The sequence below is a fragment of the Balaenoptera ricei genome, chromosome 4 (genome assembly GCF_028023285.1).
Source record: "Balaenoptera ricei isolate mBalRic1 chromosome 4, mBalRic1.hap2, whole genome shotgun sequence".
NCBI lineage: Eukaryota > Metazoa > Chordata > Mammalia > Artiodactyla > Balaenopteridae > Balaenoptera > Balaenoptera ricei.
In genome coordinates, this window is record NC_082642.1 from 79,441,116 (window position 1) to 79,460,896 (window position 19,781).

The following is a 19,781-nucleotide window of genomic DNA, read 5'->3' on the forward strand; positions in this document are numbered from 1 at the left end:
AAGTGCCCATGCTATTAATCACCCTCACTATAATTTTTTCTGCTCTATGCTTTTATATTTTGAAGGTCATGTTTTAACCTTTGTAATGAGAAACCACATTTTATTAAGCATCTACGGAATTTCTTTTCTGTTAAAGAAAATTAGAAAAGAGGGAAATGTAGTTCCCTTCTACTCTTTCTGCTCTTGCTTCATTGACATAGTAGTGAGTTGATTTGCTTTCAAGACCAGAATATCTTCAAAGCTGATTCAACACTACTTTGTTCAGTGTTCTGCAAACAGTGGCCTTTAAGTGATTGGTGATCTGACAAGAATCTCTCATAACCTTTAGCATTGTCATCATCTTCTCCTCACTCCGTGGGGCTCTTAGCTCTTTGATGTTCATTTCTGACCAGTGCAGTGATAATGCACTGGCAAACAGGATAATCAATGGATTATAGTCTTCTTTTTAAGTTGCATGAGATTAAAGCACATATTGATTGAATTTTTGATCTATTTTAAATAGAATTTTATTCATTTTAAATGTAATATAGGCTGAAACTAACACAATATTGTAAATCAACTATACTTCAATTAAAAATAAAAATAAAAGTAATATAGGCTTATGGTTTAAAATTTTTAATACAGAAAAGGATAAATGACATAACATGAATAATCAATAATGCCACCACTTAGAAATGACCCCTGTTACATTTTTGGTGCAAAAAGAAATTAAACTTTAAGAAAAACAGAAACTTGAAAATACTGCATCTATATGAATAAATATATCATGACTAATGGCCCTCTCTCTCAAATACTTCATGAGAGGTAATGTGGTATAGTAGAGAAAACACAGTCCCTGGACTCAAGCCAGTTCTGGAGTCCTGGGCCCTGTTTTGCCACTTACCAATTATGTGACCTTGATTAAGTTACTTAAGGCATGGTTACCCTATGGCTTAGTTTTCTCATTTTTAAATAACCATAATAAGGCCAGACTTATAGGATTGTTGTAAGAATTAAACACATGACAGATCTAAAGCACTATGCTAGTGTCTGGCGTATAGTAAGTACTAAATAAAAGGTAAATACTAATTTAATTATTATACATCATTAGATCTTTAAGAGAGTATCACTGAAAATTCATTCAGCAAGGATTAATTGAGAGCCTGCACTAGAAATTCAAAGAGGAATAAAGCAACACTTATAATGGGTGATGGGGTAGGGATGGTGATGTAGAGACAGATAGGTGAATTGACTGAACATGCAAGCTTCAAGTGAGGAGGTGGGGCTGTGGGAGTGTCAGGATGTGTTTTGTTCAGAGGTGATTATATTGGAGGAGATCTCTGATCTGCTGAATTTCACTGGTTAAAAATTGATACAGACTAATACATGTGAATATCTTATCTATGGTATCAAGACCCATAGAAAGGTTATATCTTTTGGAGAGTTACCGGGTGAGAGGCAAAGGATAGAGGTCATTTTGGGTGATGGTGAAGTTGGTCCCTTCAGACTGGCCTTGTAGAATGGCCCCTGAGCATTCTACAAGGGGCCATTGAGATCTCTTTAAGCTTGTTTCTCACTTGTGTGCCTAGATACTTGGGAAGTGCCATTTGAGGAGATCTCAGAGCTGCAGTGGCTGGGTAGTGGAGCCCAGGGAGCTGTCTTCTTGGGCAAGTTCCGAGCGGAGGAGGTGGCCATCAAGAAAGTGAGAGAACAGAATGAGACGGATATCAAGCATTTGAGGAAGTTGAAGCACCCTAACATCATCGCTTTCAAGTAGGTCAAGGCTTTTTTTTTTTAAAGAAATAGAGAGATTTTCTTTCCCCCAGTATATACATTTAAGTTCCTGCTTTGAAAGACATGTTAAGAACACTCTACAGACTTAGCACTGTGCTAGATGCTTTGGGAGGGTACCAAAGAACTATTATATTAGAATCATGTCTTTAAGGATTTTATAGTCTAATAGTTCTTTTTGCCAGAGCACACACTTCTTGGAAGGGATGTATGTGGGACAGAGAGGGAGAAAATGGATTCCTGCCAAGCAGTCAGATCTGCTGAATCAATGTCATTATCAGTAGGATAACAGAGGCTACTTCAAGATAACCTGAACATCCTAAAATTCAGTTAAGAAAACAAAGCTAACATCTGAAGTGATCAGAGAACAATTAGTTCCTTGTAAATAGAGATGTATTTTCTTACTAGTTTCTATTAGTGTCCGTTCTTAAATATTAACTTGTAATAACAGGTACCTTCAGAGTATTTCTCCCTGCCTCAGGTTTTGCCAGATCCGTTTTCAAGGAATGCCAAACACTCAGCTTTCTAAGTCTAATAATAGTAGAATTAGTGATGATAGTAAGTTAAATGCTATATTTATTTCACAAAGTGGTTGTTTTCAAGAGTATGTGAACGTATCTTTCTAGTTTAGTCCCTTATTTTCATAATATTGACAGGGATCCCTAGAAAAATGGAAAGATTCAGAGGTAAATTTGTAGAAGGCGCCAAACTTGGCAGTTCTGAGCTCTGAATATGTATAATCTCTTCTGCCTGTACTTTTCCCTCAAGTTCCTTCTCTTACCAGCCTTGAAATTTTGCCCTAGGCTTGAACAAATGAATAATGAGTGGCTTAAGAGGAAGAAAGGTGAAGAACAGGAAAGAAAGCCTTTAGGAAGGAAGAAAGATTAGAAATTAGAGCTTCTTGGTATATTTTTATATAATACATATTGAATTTATATATATTTCAATTCTGGAAAATAGTATGACCAATAAGCCTATAGCTAAAAGTAGAATAACTTACAAATTCCCCTCTCCTAACCTAGGAGGGACTTCCTCCAGCCCCCAAGAGGAATCCTTTCCTCACTAAAACTCTGATTATAAAGCTAAACATGTCATGCAATGATTTCTAATTGGAAATATATCCCCAAAGTAAGGAATAGAAATCATGGGTACAAGTTTTGTAGAATGGGTTTAAATGTGTATTGAGGTTGAGTTTTGATTCCCAAACAAGACCCCTTACGGAAAGGGAAAGAAGTATGAAAAGAAGAGAAGCATTCAACTGGGATACTAAGTGAAGTCCTTGGATTCATTTCCTTGTGGAAGGAACATCCCTGCAGAGGACATGGGAGAGAACTTCAGTTGCTGTAGTGATTCTATTATTGGTTGCCCTAGGAGGGCCAGGAGGATGTGAAACTAAAACAAAATGCTATCGAGACCAATTATAATCCTTCCCAAGATGATAAGTTTCTCAAGGCAATAGGAGGATTATTTTTAAGCAGACAAGTCTGTCAGAGGCTCACTTCTTTCATTCATTTTACTTCACTGAGAGGATCATCATTACAGTATGGTTACCCTCGTAAATGGAAGGAAGAGCCTTTTATTTAACTAAACTTTAAGCTTAAATCACTGGTATGCTAGGTTTGAGACGCTGAATCTTCTATAGATGAGCATGGCTTTTTGGCCTCCCGAAGTGAACTAGGCTATGAGTCTCAGGTAAGAGGGCTTTCTAGCAGGATGTCGTGGGTTACTGAAGGTAGAAATGTGTCCTCAGAGGATGAGTGCGAGAAGCTTGATTTTTCCTTCCTTTCTTTTGTTTCTTCCTTTTTCCTCTGAGTCTTTTCCCCGCTTTACCCTCTGACCCTCCTACCTGCATATACAGTTTTCAGCATTATGGATAAGTATTGCTCTGTTGGTGTCCAACTCTTTGGGCTGAAGATGCTTGAATTGTCTTTACCTCTACATGGAAAACAATAGTGAGACTGTGTCCCTGGCCCATTACACCATGCTCTTGAGGCATTGTGCAGTGTTATGTTTGCAGCCATCTGTGCCATGTGTTGCTTGGCCAATGAATCATTCAGAACCGTCTGGAAGATATGAGGGCATGATTAGATTTTAGTACATCTCTCTGGATACTGATTTCTGTGCTTTCAGCTTCTTTTGAAGTTAGTAAGAACCATGTACAGAAGGGAAGTGCAAGAAAGGAATACTATATTCTCTTTTTCTTCCAATTTTTAAGCAATCTTTTAAGAAAACCCAACCTGCCTGTTCCTAATGGAATTGAGTGCCAAAGGGAAGAAAAGGTAGCAATTAGAAGTGATTATAGAGGTGTTATTTATAGCTACTAAGATGTCTTGTTATAGTACAGGGCTGATGGAATGATTGCTTCTCATTTGTCAGTCAAGAAAGATGAAAAGTGTATAACATATCGCTGTTAGGCCCTTTATGTCAATGTTTGTCTGACAAGTTAAAACATTCTTGAGTAAGATGCTGAGTAGTTTCAAACAAATATTTGTTTTGATATTCTTAAGCACATTACATTATTTCTGCCCTTATTCATTATTTCTCTGTAGTAAAAATTAAATTGTCTGTTGCTGTATACTTGCGCTCCACTGAGGTTTCCTGAAAGTCAAGTAACAGAAACTTAAAAAAATTTTTTCTTTAAAAATCAAGATGAGAATTCTGGGGAGCTTAGAAAATGATAGGAGAGTAATAGAAATAGCTTTGTGGCATTTGACAGGCACATCAGGGCAGGGAAAATAAAAACTAATTATACTTATTCATAATCTGCCATTGTTATAAGACTTTCACATGATCACAAGTCACAACCTCTAAATTCTTTCAGCACTTATGGCAGCCTAAGAGATAGGACATGAATTGGTAGCTGGCTGAGGACTTTAGCTGGGAGTCTTGTAGGTAGAATAATGATATTCTTTTGGAGGAAAGCATACGTATCATTAAGAAATAAGACACAGAGAATTGCTCATGGTAATTTTTCTTCTCTTTTCTGATTCTCAGAACAAAACTGTGAAGTAGAGCTAATATGATTTTCCCACTTTTATAGGATAACAGTATTAATATAGGAATCCCCAATATGCTTGTTTATACAAACTTTTAAAAGCTGGAAGGGAGGCAGTGTAGCGTAGTGAGTGGAAAGAGCATGGGCTTTGAAGTAGACAGACTGGATTCGAATCCCAGCTCTGTCATGTATTAGTTGTATGATCTAGGACAAGTCAGTTTTCCTCGCTGAGCTTTACCTGTAGAAATGGAAAAGATAATATCTATCGTACAATGGTTTGGGGCAGATTAAATAAGACAATTAACTAACATGTAAACATGCCTGACAAATAGAGGATGTTCTTTCGTGTTAGTACTCTTCCTCCTACCCCTTGCCCCTGTACTTGTTTGTGCAAAGGCTTTATCAGCAAAGAACGTTCAGGTGAAGTTAAAAAATACTTGTCAAGGACTTGCTGTGAACTTCTAAGCTATGTGGTAGAAAGAAAAGAACTTGAAGACCATTTCCTTTAAGGAACCAATAATCTGTACAGGCAGAGAAAAATTGCATATAAAAAACAAATATGTAGCATAGGAAATTAGAGAAGAGAAAGATTTTTTTTTAGACTGGAATAATCAGGAAAGGCTTCATAGAAGATGTAGGAATTGATGAAAATAGAGGCTGCATAGGTGTATAATACATTGTGTAACATTATTTTTGTTCTAAACAGAAATGTTTTTCAGCTACTCTATAACATAGAAAATTGATTCTTTTGGTCCTCAGTCTAGTTATCTTAAATTTGAGTAATTTGAAATTCAACAAATAGTAAAAATAGCAATATTTTATTTGAATTCTCTCTGTACACTATATATAAAACTTTCCATTTAATTTTTAAAGGAAGATATTTAAATTATTCTTAACAGTCTAAAATATCCAGCCTACACAAGTCTCAGGGAAAGGTGCTCTTTGTCCTAGAATGGAATGGTCCCACAGAAAAAGCACCGATATAGCATGGCATATAGATATCTAAAGTGAACAAAACAAACTAAAATTGTCTATGTGTATAACAAAGAAACATGTAGACTAGAGGGACTTAAATGGTAATTTAAGAATCAGGAAAGATTATATGCATTTTTAAAATAATTTGGACAGAGAACTGGTCTTAATTATTAAATTTATTAAATATTCTTAAAATGTAAATATGAATACATATATGTTTATATGTATGTGTGTACTCATGTACATGTCTGTGTTTTCTTGAAAGGGGTGTTTGTACTCAGGCCCCATGTTACTGTATCATCATGGAATACTGTGCCCACGGACAACTTTATGAGGTTTTGCGAGCTGGCAGGAAGATCACACCTCGATTGCTAGTAGATTGGTCCACAGGAATTGCAAGTGGAATGAATTATTTACACCTCCATAAAATTATTCATCGTGATCTCAAATCACCTAAGTGAGTTCTGGAGCTAATTTTTCAGCCATTTTGTTTTATTGTTTTGAAATATGGAATTTTATCAACCATAGTTGAAGCTTTTGGACATCATATTTTCAGTTCAGTTTAAATTAGCACAGTGGATAACTCTATTTGCATGTTTCGGGGATTACTGTTAACCTACTTACCTATATGGCAGATATGTCCAGGCACCTGACAGTAGTTTTCCCTTTTTGTTGCCTTTTAATTGTACAACTATGAAACAAAATATATTATTAACTAAAGTATTCACTTTCCATCATCTCAGATAATTAATGCCAGACTTTCCCACTGGAAGGCTTGACTTGTTGTTTTCCTAGTGTGTTCCCCCCAGAAAACCAATTTTTTAAAAACTGAGTTTCAGAAATATATACAACAGGATAAAAATGGATAAGAAACAGAGGCAAAGAGAAAATAAAAACATTAACTAAAGCTTGTTCACAAAATGTATGCCATAAGATTCTGTACAGTTGTTAGAGGTGGCTTATGAATTTGACTTTGAGCTTCCTAGAGTCTAAGCAAAGAAGGAAACAAGTAGTAATGAGGTTCACAGTGTCCATTAAATAATATAAATTGGTTATTTAAGAGAAGCAGAGCTGTTTCTAGTAACCTGTTTTCAAAATGATTCTTCGGCTACCAATAACCACTTTAAGAGGAATGTTTATTCAGTTCCCCAAAATGCATGAAGGAAGGAAAGGAATTGATTAAATGGTATATTTCAGTGTAGCTCCTATTTTTAAACATTATTTTCATTATTTCCCACCACATTTTTGTTTAGAGAAGCAGAGAAGAATTAATCTTTTTCCAAAAACATATTTGCATAGTGCTTTCATGGTTTATAACATTTTAAAATATCCATGATCACATCTGCTTTGATCTTAGCAAAAATGTATGGAATAGATGTAACAAATATCATTTTATCATTTTATGTAAGAAAATCTAGAACTCAGAGCCCAAAGTCATGGAGCTAGGACTTGAACCCAGAACTTAGACCACAGACCACTGCATTCTCCCTCATCATGTGAACATGAGGGATTCACAATTAATCCTGCCTCTTCTCCATGGAAGATACAAATCTGTCCTTGATTATCAACTTCAAAGCAGCTCCTATTTATCACCACAGTTCTCAACAATGTTTATTATAGTCGTTAGCTCACTGAACAACCTTCTCCTTGCTTTACTTGCAAATAAACTTTATTATAGTGTTCATTCCTTCTGTTCACATTTTTTACACATTTTACACATTACACATTTTTTAATCTGTTGCTTTTGTCATCCACTGCATACACATGAGGTACACAAAATACTTGCCGAAGACCTCTTTGAATGGCCTCCTTCTTAACCACCTTGTTCTCCTTAAGAATTAATTTTAGGAAATTCCCTGGCAGTCCAGTGGCTGCCCAGGTTCAATCCCTGGTCAGGGAGCTAAGATCCTGCAAGCCGGGCAGAGTGGCCAAAAAAAAAAAAAGAATTAATTTTAGAGGAAGAATTCAGGAAATTTTAGGATATGTAGATCACATGCTACTCTCTTTACCTCTTGTCACTTAAAAATTAGAGCAGGCACTTCCTTGGTGGTCCAGTGGTAAAGAATCCGCCTTACAATGCAAGGGACGCGGGTTCGATCCCTGGTCAGGGAACTAAGATCCCACACGCCGCAGGGCAACTAAGCCCGCGCGCCACAACTACTGAGCTCGTGCACCTCAACTAGAGAGCCTGCGTGCCGCAAACTAGAGCCCACATGCCCTGGAGCCTGTGCGCCACAGCTAGAGAGAGAAAACCCAGACTCCACAACTAGAGAGAAGCCCACGCGCCGCAACGAAAGATCCCACATGCCTCAACGAAGATCCAAGTGCTGCAACTAAGACCTGATGCAGCCTAAAATAAATTAATAAAATAAATCTTTTTAAAAAATAAAATAAAAAAATTAAAATTAGAGCAATAAGTTTGTTACCCAGTAAGTCTTTCCCTCTGCTATCAGTACCATCCCGAACCTCCAGCAGCCTTGGCCTCTTTGGGTTCCAAGCTGACATTGAGAAGACAAAGGTCAATCTGCTGTAAAGAGAGATTTCATTACCTACGTTAAATCTTTAGGCTGTGTGACCCCAACTTTGTCTCAGAAGACTTCACAAAAGTCCCAACGTTGTATCTTCTCTAGTCTCCTCCCATGTCTATTCCCTCTTGTCATACTAACAGGTCCCAAAATGAGCAGAACAAAAGAGGCAGAAGAGGAAGCTTCTAGTGTTTTTCTTACTAGGTGCTTATCACCTTTTTTTATTTTCAGCCTATATGATACCATCAATTCTCCAGTTATCTCAGATATCCCATGATATTTTAATCCTTATGCATTTTCACCAAGACTAACATGATTAAATCAAAATTCCTAAATTATATAAATTTTATATGTCACATACAAAACCAGGGTTAAGATATGGATGAAGGTATTCTAAAGCAATCATAAGCAATGAACTGTTTGGTAGAGAGCCATCTGACATTGGCGGGGAGGGGGGCAAATGTCAAGTTCCTGGTTCACATAGAGGAGGAAGGAGATAGATTGAGAAGTTTTCTGTTTTCTAGCCGCCTCGATTCTGATACTATTTGAGTATTAAGACTTCTTGTTAAAATTAAGTCTCTATATCATTAAGCCTCTGAAGCCCTAACTCATTAACATTCTGAAGTTCTAAACAGGTTATTTCAAGTGAATTCAGTCTAGTGTGTGTGGATGCTAATTCTCTGGATTTGACTGGTACTAGATTTTATTCACTTTAAGGCTAGCAAAAGCAGTTTGCCCCAAGTCACAACCCAGATCACTACTGTAACAAGTATAACATGACTGTGTGGAATCTACCTAAGCTTAAATTTATTCCTGCTTTTCCTTATCAACATTAATGGAATCCCAGCATACTTATTAGCCTTTTATAATAATGAATCCCTTGTGTCATGGTCCCATGCATGATTTTAGTTGGCCATCATTTAAACAGTGTTTTAAAAGAAGTGTTTTTCCTGTTGAGTTGTCTGAGACCAGCAAGGATGAAACCCAATGTTTACTGAGATGGGTGCTTTACATATATTACCTCATTTAGTTCAAATGAAAATTCTATGAGACCATTATTACAGACCCATAATCCCTTATCCAAAGCTCTTGGAGTCAGATGATTTCAGAAATGTAACATAGGGCATTACCTTACACCCCCAGCGAAGTCCGGGGCCACATCCTATGATCAGCCACATTCATAAATCTGCAGCAAAACCTTTGACAGTCGCATAAAGTGGGATAAATTGAGTTTGCTTTATATATATGAAAAAATATTTATAAAGAATTTTTGGAGATTTTTGAATTGTGGATAAGATACTGTGACCTGAATTGTCTCCATCTTACAGATGAGAAAACTGGCTTAGAAGAATTAAGTAATTGGCAAAGGTCACACAGTTAGCAGTGGTGGAGGCAGGATAAAACCAGATGTAGAAAGCCCACTATGCTATGCTACCTCACAAGTATGAATGATGCTGTTTGTGGTGTGTAGCTAATGCCCCAGTAGTACTGGAACTCGAGAGCTGAATTCTGCAAGGTAGGAGGCAGCAAACAAAATCTTCAGTTGCCAGTTAGTCGTGATTTTCATTAATACTAACGATCTGGATGTGTTCTTTATTTCTTTTTAAAGTGTTTTAGTGACTCACACAGATGCAGTAAAAATTTCAGATTTTGGTACATCTAAGGAACTTAGTGATAAAAGTACCAAGATGTCCTTCGCTGGCACAGTAGCATGGATGGCGCCAGAAGTGATACGGAATGAACCTGTCTCTGAAAAAGTCGATATATGGTGAGTGGTGCCATCTGTGCCAACCAGAAAGCCTGTTCCCACTTTCACCCTGTTAGCGCTTTCCTCTTTCAACACGTCTACTTTCCCAAAATATTCTTTAGTATTACTCACTTCTGGTTGATTTCAGTCTCATATAATCTGAGGTACTACCCAGCATGATCATCACACCTGGTAAGAAGGATTGGGGGAGAAGGAATTAGGGTGAATATCCATTCAGTAAGTCATCAGTTTGGGGGACTCCCAGAGAATATGCTGAACTTTCTGGAAAACTAAAAGTTCACTTCATATAGCCATTTAGTATAAAAGTCTTTCTGAAATATACTATATAATTTTCACCTTCTTGAATAAAATATGTTAAACAAAGTTTACCTATTCTTGGTGACTCAGACCATCATTGGGTATATCAGTGATGTACTTTGCTGTGATACAGTTATATGATTTAGACCTATTTGAGGTGTATGGGGCTGTTTGCCCTTTTATTAAACAGCCCTGATGGGCTATGCTTTTTTTGGGAGGGGGTTAATCTTTATTAACTTTTCCTCTGAGGTTACAAATCTCTGCTATTAATAGTATATTTCCCTTGGGACTTCCCTGGTGGTCCAGTGGTTAGGACTCCACGCTTCCACTACGGGGGTCATGGGTTCAATCCCTGGTCAGGGAACTAAGATCCTGCATGCTGCGTGGCCTGGCAGAAAAAAAAACAAAACAAAAACAAAAACAAAAAAACCGGTATATTTCCCTATAGTTGCTTTTCTTCCATTATTAAAATTGGCTACTAGTAACTTTTAGACTTAAAACCAAAAAAATAGCATATGTTAAAATTGCATGTAATTTTAGAGTAAATAAGAGTAAAGAGTAAATAAGATAAAGTAGAAATGTGGGATCATTTGTAATTTGGGTAATTATTACCAAAGTGTCCTCATTTGGGATTATACCAATTTATGTTCCCAAAAGAAATGTGTAAGAGTGTTTTTTCAGTCTCAGCAATAAAATGTGTTAAACTTTGGGATTTTTTTGCCAACCATATAGGTAAAAAAACAGTGTCTTAGGTGCAGTTTTAATTTGCATTCCTCTTCTAATATTATAAATAAGGTTGTACATTTTTTCATATATTTATGAACCATTTGTAATTTCTTATTTGTCAACTACTGTAATCCTTTACTAAGCTTTCTGATCTTTTATTCTTATCAACTTACAGGAGTATTTTATATATTAAGGAGATTATCTTTTTGTGTATATGAATTATAGGTACTTTTCACTTTTGTTGTTTTTCTTATGGTGGAGGTTTTTTTCCAATCAAGATTTTCTTTTAAGCAGTTTGATTTATCAATCTCTCCTGTTATGGCTTCTGGATTTCTTAATTAGAAAAGACTTCAACATTCTAAGATTCTTTTTTTTAATTTCCATGTGTTCTTTGACGATTTTTATGATTTCGTTTCTCACATTTAAATCTTTGATACATTTAGAATTTACCTTTATGTAAGATGAAGTGTAGATTTAATTTTTTCCCCAATTCTCCCAACAGCATTTATTGAATAATCAATTTTCCCCACTGGTGTGAGATGTCACTTCTCTCATATACTCAGTTCCTATATGTTTTGGGTCTATTTCTGGATTTCTATTCCATTCCAATATTCTGTCTGACTATTCATCACCAGTGTTAATTATTGAAGCCTTATAGTATGTCTTAATATCTGATAGTTGTTGGTTACCCCCTCATTAATTTTCTTTTTCAGAGTTTTCCTGGCTGTTTCTATTTTTCCTATAGCAATATTAGAATTTTAAAACTGGGTATATATTCGATTGAAAATTAATAAATGAATAACTAAAATACAAGTCAGTCTTTCTGAAATGTCTTTTATACTTGTTCCCGGTGCTACTGTAGGTCTTTTGGAGTGGTGCTCTGGGAGCTGCTGACAGGAGAGATCCCGTACAAAGATGTAGACTCTTCAGCCATTATTTGGGGTGTTGGAAGCAATAGCCTACACCTTCCAGTTCCTTCCACTTGCCCTGATGGATTCAAAATCCTTATGAAGCAGACATGGTAAGAAATATGTTTCTCCCAATATTCTCTTTTACCTTCTTCCTCAAAACCATATTTAAAACTCTCTAAACTATATTTAAAACTGCGAGGAAGTCTCTAACGTGTATTTGGAGTGAATAACCTTACTTTGTGTAAAGTCTAGGAGACTTGGAATTTGAGAACTTTGGATTCAAATACTTGCTCTGCCCTTTTTTATCTGTGTAATTTTGGGTATGTCATCCAAGTATCAGTTTTCTCATCTGTAAAATGGGGATAACACCTACTCATAGAGTTGTTGTGTTATGATTAATTAAAAATTATAAATAGGGCTTCCCTGGTGGCGCAGTGGTTGAGAGTCTGCCTGCCAATGCGGGGGACACGGGTTTGAGCCCTGGTCTGGGAAGATCCCACATGCCGCTGAGAAACTAGGCCCGTGAGCGACAATTGCTGAGTCTGCGCGTCTGGAGCCTATGCTCCGCAGCGGGAGAGGCCGCGATAATGAGAGGGCCGCGCACCGCGATGAAGAGAGGCCCCCACTTGCCGCAACTAGAGAGAAAGCCCTCGTACAGAAACGAAGACCCAACACAGCCATAAATAAGTAAATAAATAAAATTTTTAAAAAAAATTATAAATAATTTGGTGTGCTATCTTAAAATAGTAGGCCTTAGTAAATGATAGCTATCATTGCTTTACCAGTCCTAAGGGATAATTATTATAAAACAGATCCTAGAGATTTCCAGTTCATCATTAGAGGTATCTCATAATTACATTTTCCTTTTGCTCTTCAGTACTTCAAAACTGCCTGAGACATAGCCACACATGGAGTCAAAAATATTTTTTATAAAGTAGAGTAAAATCTTTATCCTCTTGGACACAACTTCTCAAATGCACAAGCTATTTTTTTTTTTTTTTAACTTTTAGGCAGAGTAAACCTCGCAATCGACCTTCTTTTCGGCAGACACTCATGCATTTAGACATCGCATCTGCAGATGTACTTGCCACCCCACAAGAAACTTACTTCAAGTCTCAGGTAAGTCTGGAAACTGTTCCAGGTGCTGCTAAACAGACAGGAAACTCTCAGTGAGAAGGAGTAAGGGTATTCTGATTCTGATAGCAATTATATAACTCTATTCATTGTGAAACAATAATGATGATACCTCACACATATGACGTTTTTGGAGTTTTTTAAGCACTTAACATATATTATTCTCTTATTTGAAGGTAGCATGTATTAAAATATCATCTTCCTAGTGGGTTCTGGTGAAGTTGTTGGAGAGAAAAGAGGAAAAGAGGATATGAAAACTGTATGTACATACATTTGAATTAGAATTACTGCTGACCTTCATGAAAATATTGCTTTCCTTAAAGTTAGAAAAGCTAAAGTACAGAGGAGGAAAGTTAAATTCCAGAGAGAGCCCGTTGATTAAGTTAGGCTTTTCACTAACTTTAAGTGTGTCACCTAGTAGCACCAAATAAAATATAATTTAATGTATCTGTTAGCCTTTACTGCATTACTGTCCCAAAACTTATGGCTTAAAACAATAAGCCGTTGTTTAGCTCATGATTCTGTGGGTTTGTAATTTATGCTGGGTGGTTCTTCATTTGGCTTTGACTTGGGCTCACTCATGTGTCTGCAGTCAGTTGCCAGGTCGACTGGGAGGCTGGCTGGTTCCAGATGGTCTCATTCATAAGTCCGGCGATTAGCTGGCTATTAGCTAGAACACCTCTGTTCTCCACGTGGCTTCTTATCCTTCAGCAGGCTAACTTGGGCTTGTTCACATGGTCTTCTCAGGGTACCAAATGCAGCAAGAGAGCAAGCCCCAGCGCACACGTGACTTTCCAGCCTGTGTGTGCATTGTGGCTGCTAATGTCTCATTGGCCAATGCAAGTCACGGGCTAACCCAGATTGAGAAATAGATTTCACCTCTTGACAAGAGAATCTGCCATCACATGTTGTAAGGCATGGGTGCATTACTGATAAATTTGTGACCATTAAATAAAAATGCTGTAAATGGCATAAAGATCAGTGGTCTAACCACTGTCAACATGGATAGGGAGTTGTGAGGGATCAGTATACGTGAGGTCCTTACTTACCCCTACCAGACCCAGGCAATAGCAAAAGGAGTAAAATGGGATGAAACTATGGCTTTTGAAATAATTGTGATGATCTTAAATTATAGCTTTATGCTTATAGAGTTTTAAATATAGTATTACCTAATTTCTTCTCATACAGAAGAAATTTCTTCTCACTTTCCAAAATGAATTTTTGCAAGATGAATTCCATCTCTGCATTGACTTCCAGTATGATTTCAAAGATTCATTCTCAGAGAATTTCTTCTCAGAGAAGAAATATTATTACCAATTAGTGTCTCAGTCTACTCCTAATAGCCCCCAACACCAATGGGTGATGAGTTTACCTACCAGGAAAGTATGCAGTGAAAGCAAACTGGACTGGGTGGGGCATCATCCCTGGGAGTTAAACAAGTCCTCCAATATGCTTTATTACCCGGCCCAGCCAGAGGCTTGGAGTACTTGCTTCTCTGGTGTCTGATAAACAGAGAGATACTCCGCCCATCAGATATCGGGGAATATCTTAATTAAGGAACAAGGTTTTTGTAGTTTCTAAGGAATAATAAATCAGAGACCTTTCCTCTATTGCCTAAAGTTCTAACACTCTATGACCCACAAACTTAGCTCTCCCCACACTGTGCCTTTGAATAGTCTGGCTTGCCCCTGTAGTTTTTTAGTGTTTCTGGGGGATTATTATGTAAGTAAAGTGTTTGATTTTAGAGAAAATAAGAGGATAACTTCATGACATTTCCTATGTTCTTTGATATGCATTCAGGTAAATTCCCTTAGAACTATTAAAACTATTACCTATCTATACAAATACATGTAGGTATTGGTTACTGGATTAGAAATCTTTCAAATATTTTCTTTTGTTAAGAAGAAGACTTAAGTCCTCTTGTGAAATGAAAGAGAATAATAGTGAGTACTCTCTAGGAAATTTTTCAGACTTTAAGATATGGTTACAATCACAGCGTTGCTTCCTTTACAAGAAAACTATACGTACCACAATTTTGAAAAGCAATTTTTGGTGAGAATACTAAGCCACAAGCCATTGAGAGTATAACTGTACATACTTGGAAGACATCAAATTCTAAACAGATTCTACTTGTGTGCTCCCAGAATATCACTTCTGAAGCCAGTGCCACACTTTCTGAATACCCACCATATATATAAAACACTGTGTAGTACAACTAAGTCCCCACAGTTGGTATCCCTACTTGTGTAAATTCACTTTTATTAATCTATGCAGCATTAAGATTAAACTCAGAGAAGGTTCTCTTAGAGCAAGAGTATGAAAAGGAGAGGAAGGGGAGGAGAAGGAATGGAAGGGAAAAACAGTACATTGGACATCTTTTAATATTCATAAATTCTACCACAGTTTTCTCCCAGCATAAAATTTTACCTCTCCTTAAATAGTTCAAAATACCCTTGCTAGTTCCTAGAATCTTTCGGGCATTTACAAGCTGATTTGTTTCTGGGTCTGAAATTCAGACCATCTCTGGCTGATGATAATAAAGTATTGGGTTGGCAAAAAAGTTCGTTTGGATGTTTCCTGAATGAAAACCCATCTTACGGAAAAACCCGAACGAAATTTTTGGCCAACCCAATATTTATGAAGTAATGAGGGAGGTACTGGGAAAAGTAACAGATTTTGAGCCTAAACCCCTGTCCTGTGACCTTGGATAAGTCACTAAATTTCCCTAAACCTCAGCTTACTCATCTAAACAATGAGGATAACCATATCTTCCCTTCCTTGTGGAGTTTTGGTGAGGATCAAATAAGATAATAAACATGCAAGTGCATTATAAACTGTAAAGAACTGTTTGATTGTTATTATTATTCACCTCGAACAAAGCTATAAAAATTAAGCCTCCTTGGAGGTGTTACATTCTGGATACTTTTTCTTTCTTTTTTTAAGACCCATTTATCCTTGTTTTTATTATTAGAAATGGGAAAATGGTTATTTACTGGTTGCTAATTATAAAGATGATGGGTTGCTATTTGAGGAATGGGTATTTAATGTATGTGAGAAGCACTGGTCTTTGAACCTGGGGACCTGGATTCTGGTCACCATTACACCATTAATGTGGATGAGTAATTGGATGCCACTGGGCCTCTATTTTCCCACATATAAAATAGATGTAACAATGTCTGCCATATATCTCAGACATGTTATAAAAATCTAATAACTAAAGTCCTTGGTATTTGCTGCTACTATAGAAAGGAAAAAGTTACATAGGAAGCTAGAAACAAAATTACCTAGGACATCTCAAACTCTAATTGGGAATTTAAGATTGAGGGTTTTTTTAAGTCACATTATTCTGTGTAATCTACAAACATAAAATACATCCTTTTTACTTGTACAATTTGATGTGTTTTGGCAAATATATACACCACAAACAAGATACAGAACATTTTCATCATTCCAATTTTCTCCATGTCCTTTTGTATCCAGCCCTTCCTCCCAGCCCCAGTCCTTGCTAAAAAGATATCTGTCTTCTATTCCTGTGGTTTTGTATTTTCCAGAATGTCATATAAATGGAATAATATGATATGTAGGCTTTTGTGCCTGTCTTCGTTCACTTAGCGTAATGCATTTGAGATTTGTCTATGTTGTGGTACGTATCAATAGTTCATTCCTTTTATTGCTGAGTATATGCCACTGTAGGGATTCCGGGTACTTTTTCTGATGAACTCCTGAGATGGATAAGATGACAGCTAGGGAGCTCCATCCGCAGTTAAATTCCTATTAATTGTGTTTTGACTTTATCCTCCCCCAATGGGCAAGAACTAGTTTTTTAGCACATAGTTTTGCTTTTCGATAGCACTTTTATACCTGCGGCCTCACCTCCTGCCTGCTGACAAAACCCTTTCCTCATCAGTCATCCATCAATGGTTACTAGCTGCTGGTTGCCACCTTCCCCCAGAACTGTCAGTCAAGAGTGCTGCCAAGAGCCCAGCTGACTCCTTCCTGAGAAAAAATGCTTCATCTGTTTCTCGTCAACAGCACATGTATAAGGAAGCAGCATATATAGAACAGATGAACAAAGCAACCAATTTCAGTACAATATTAGATTCTGCCAAAGCTATTGCTTCATTCCTAGACAATAACCCATTTCTCCAAGTAGGTAATTATTGCTCTGGTATTCAATTACATTTGGTATGAGTCTTCAGAAAACATCTTAGCCTGGTCCCAGATCCCAGCTGCTAGGTGCGTCACGTGCCCTGCTTCTGAGCTCTTCCACAACCCTCTGTCTTTGCACCATTCTAGTTTCCTTTTGAGTGCCACCATGACCACCCAGAAATTCAGGGGCTGGGAGTTGAAGAGACAGATAGCTCATTATAGGGACAGACTATTCTACCTTAAGAGTAATTTCATCATGAGCAAGTAGGCGCTTAGGCACAGGCTGGGCACTTACGTGGGGAGACAGTAAAGAGGACTCGTGCCAATCAAGATTTGGACTTGACAACATCTAAGACCTTTCTGACTCAGAATCTATGTTTTCCCACTACTTAGCCCCTCAACATCCTGCTTGTCTATTCCTCAAGCTAGGCTGGAGCTGGCTCAACTTCTTTTTTTACTTTATAAAAATTGTGGTAAAATATATAAAAAATTTGCCATTTTAACCATTTTTAAATATACAGTTCAGTGGCATAAATTACATACACAATGTTATAAAACTGTCACCATTATCTATTTTCAAAATTTCTCATTACCTCATTAAGCAATAACTTCCCATTCTGTCTTCCCCACAGCCCCTGGTAATCTCTGTTCTACTTTCTATCTCTATGAATTTGCCTATTCTAGATATTTCATGGAAGTAGAATCATACAATAGTTGTCTTTTTGTGTCAGGTTGGTTTCATTTAGCATGTTTTCAAGGTTTATCTATGTTGCAGCATATGTCACAACTTCATTCCTTTTTATGACTGAATAATATTCTACTGTATGGATATATCCTATTTTATTTATCCATTGATATATTAATTCAGCTTCATTTTGACACTTATATTATGAAAGAGAAGAGAAGCAAGGTTTGGGTACAAGAGCTTCAGTCTACTGATTGAATAACTGAAAGACTGGAGAAGACAAAAACCTTCTAGATGTTACAGCCTTTCCCAGGCCTTATCTGGGATATAAAGAGGATTCCATTCATGACAATAACCCAACTGTCACTGTATTTTTCCCTTACCTGCTTACACAGGACGTAAGTACCTTGCGAAGCACTCCGTACTCCCTCTCTCCACCCTACATGCAGTTTGGGGGAATCCCCAGTAACGAGTGGGGGGGATCTCAAACAGCCTCATATTAATGTCTGCCCTACTTTCCAGTGACTCTGGCTGGAACGGCAGTCTTCCACCTAGCATCTGCTGGGTATTACTTTATTGGTTAGTACTGTTTTCTGCTGAAAGGCTGTAGTCCCCAGCTGGCATCCAATGGATGCTGCTGTATCCTTAAGGCACTGCCATCACCCACCAGGAGCTGCTGTTTTTTGCAGTTACTGAAGCTCTGGACTTCTCCATATTCCAAAGTTGCACATTGTTCTGTTTATGCAATGAATTGTTCCTTTCCCTGTTGAGTTACATTTTGTTAAAGGTCACAGAATAGTGCTGATTATGGCCCAAAATTTTACAGGTATTAGTGGAACAAATGGGAAATGCCTCTCCACTCCTATGTTGATGGTTTTGTTATAGGTCAAGATCACACCAGGATTCCTTCTTCCCTCATGTTTTCTTTCAGAGACTCCTTAATCTCTGTGCAAATTGGCTTCAGCCTGCCCACCTCCATTTCTTAGTTATGCCCAGAAATGTCTAAATTGCAGATTAAGTGCAAATTGGAACTCCTATTACATAAAGATTCTAAGTATAGTGATGGAACTCCAAAATTAACATCTACCTGTAACCCAGTACCTTTGGGGAAAACACATTATTAATCAGTACCTGGTGTTTTCCCACAGAGGGAACTTCTTTTGGGAAATCTACTTTTTTAATAAGTTTCAATCTTGAGAAGGTTTTCTTTAAGTTTCACATTCCCGTAAGCTAGGTGTCAGGAGGTTTATTTCCTCTAGAACTTAAAAAATCCGATCTGTGATATCTGATTCCTCACTGCCAGAGGGAGGTATTCCTTTTCCTGGTCCCTTCTTTAAGTGTTGGAGTAGAATCTACTGACATGTTTTTCACAAAAGAGGATGCTTTAAGGCCCACATTTGGCCCTCTCCCTTATCCTTCTTAGGTCCAACAACTCTTGATTTTCATCTTTGGCCTCTTAAAGCTCAAATGCTCTTCCTACTTCGTGACTTTGATCTGACGGCTGAGAGAACAGCATTACCTGGGGCTCAGCCAAACCTGCATTTACTACTTAGATACAGTCAAAGACTGTTACCAACCAATGGACAGTGCGTTCTAGATCTCGGCTCTCTGATGACGTTGTCTGTCAGGTTTGATGCGTGAAAGTCAACTGACTAACAGAAATCTCTCCCCAATGGTCAGTCAACGTATATATATGTGAAGATCTAATGTATTATAAACAGATAAGTAGGATGACCACTTTCTAAATAATTGCAATATAATTTCCTCTATAAAAATAAATGAAGGACTTCCCTGGCAGTCCAGTGGTTGAGACTTTGCCTTCCAGTGCAGGGGGTGTGGGTTCGAT

The 19,781-nt window shown here is 37.3% G+C and overlaps 1 protein-coding gene across 4 annotated transcripts in view; it reads left to right on the forward strand.

Moving 5' to 3' along the window:
- Positions 1 to 19,781, forward strand: part of MAP3K13 (mitogen-activated protein kinase kinase kinase 13) — a 162,558-nt gene that overhangs the window by 126,136 nt on the left and 16,641 nt on the right. For all 4 annotated transcript variants that reach the window (XM_059920707.1, XM_059920710.1, XM_059920709.1 and 1 more), the window contains exons 3-7: positions 1,569 to 1,752; positions 6,006 to 6,197; positions 9,875 to 10,033; positions 11,919 to 12,077; positions 12,978 to 13,086. In XM_059920707.1, the coding sequence (XP_059776690.1) occupies positions 1,569 to 1,752; positions 6,006 to 6,197; positions 9,875 to 10,033; positions 11,919 to 12,077; positions 12,978 to 13,086 (803 nt within the window). The remainder of the gene's footprint in view (positions 1 to 1,568; positions 1,753 to 6,005; positions 6,198 to 9,874; positions 10,034 to 11,918; positions 12,078 to 12,977; positions 13,087 to 19,781) is intronic.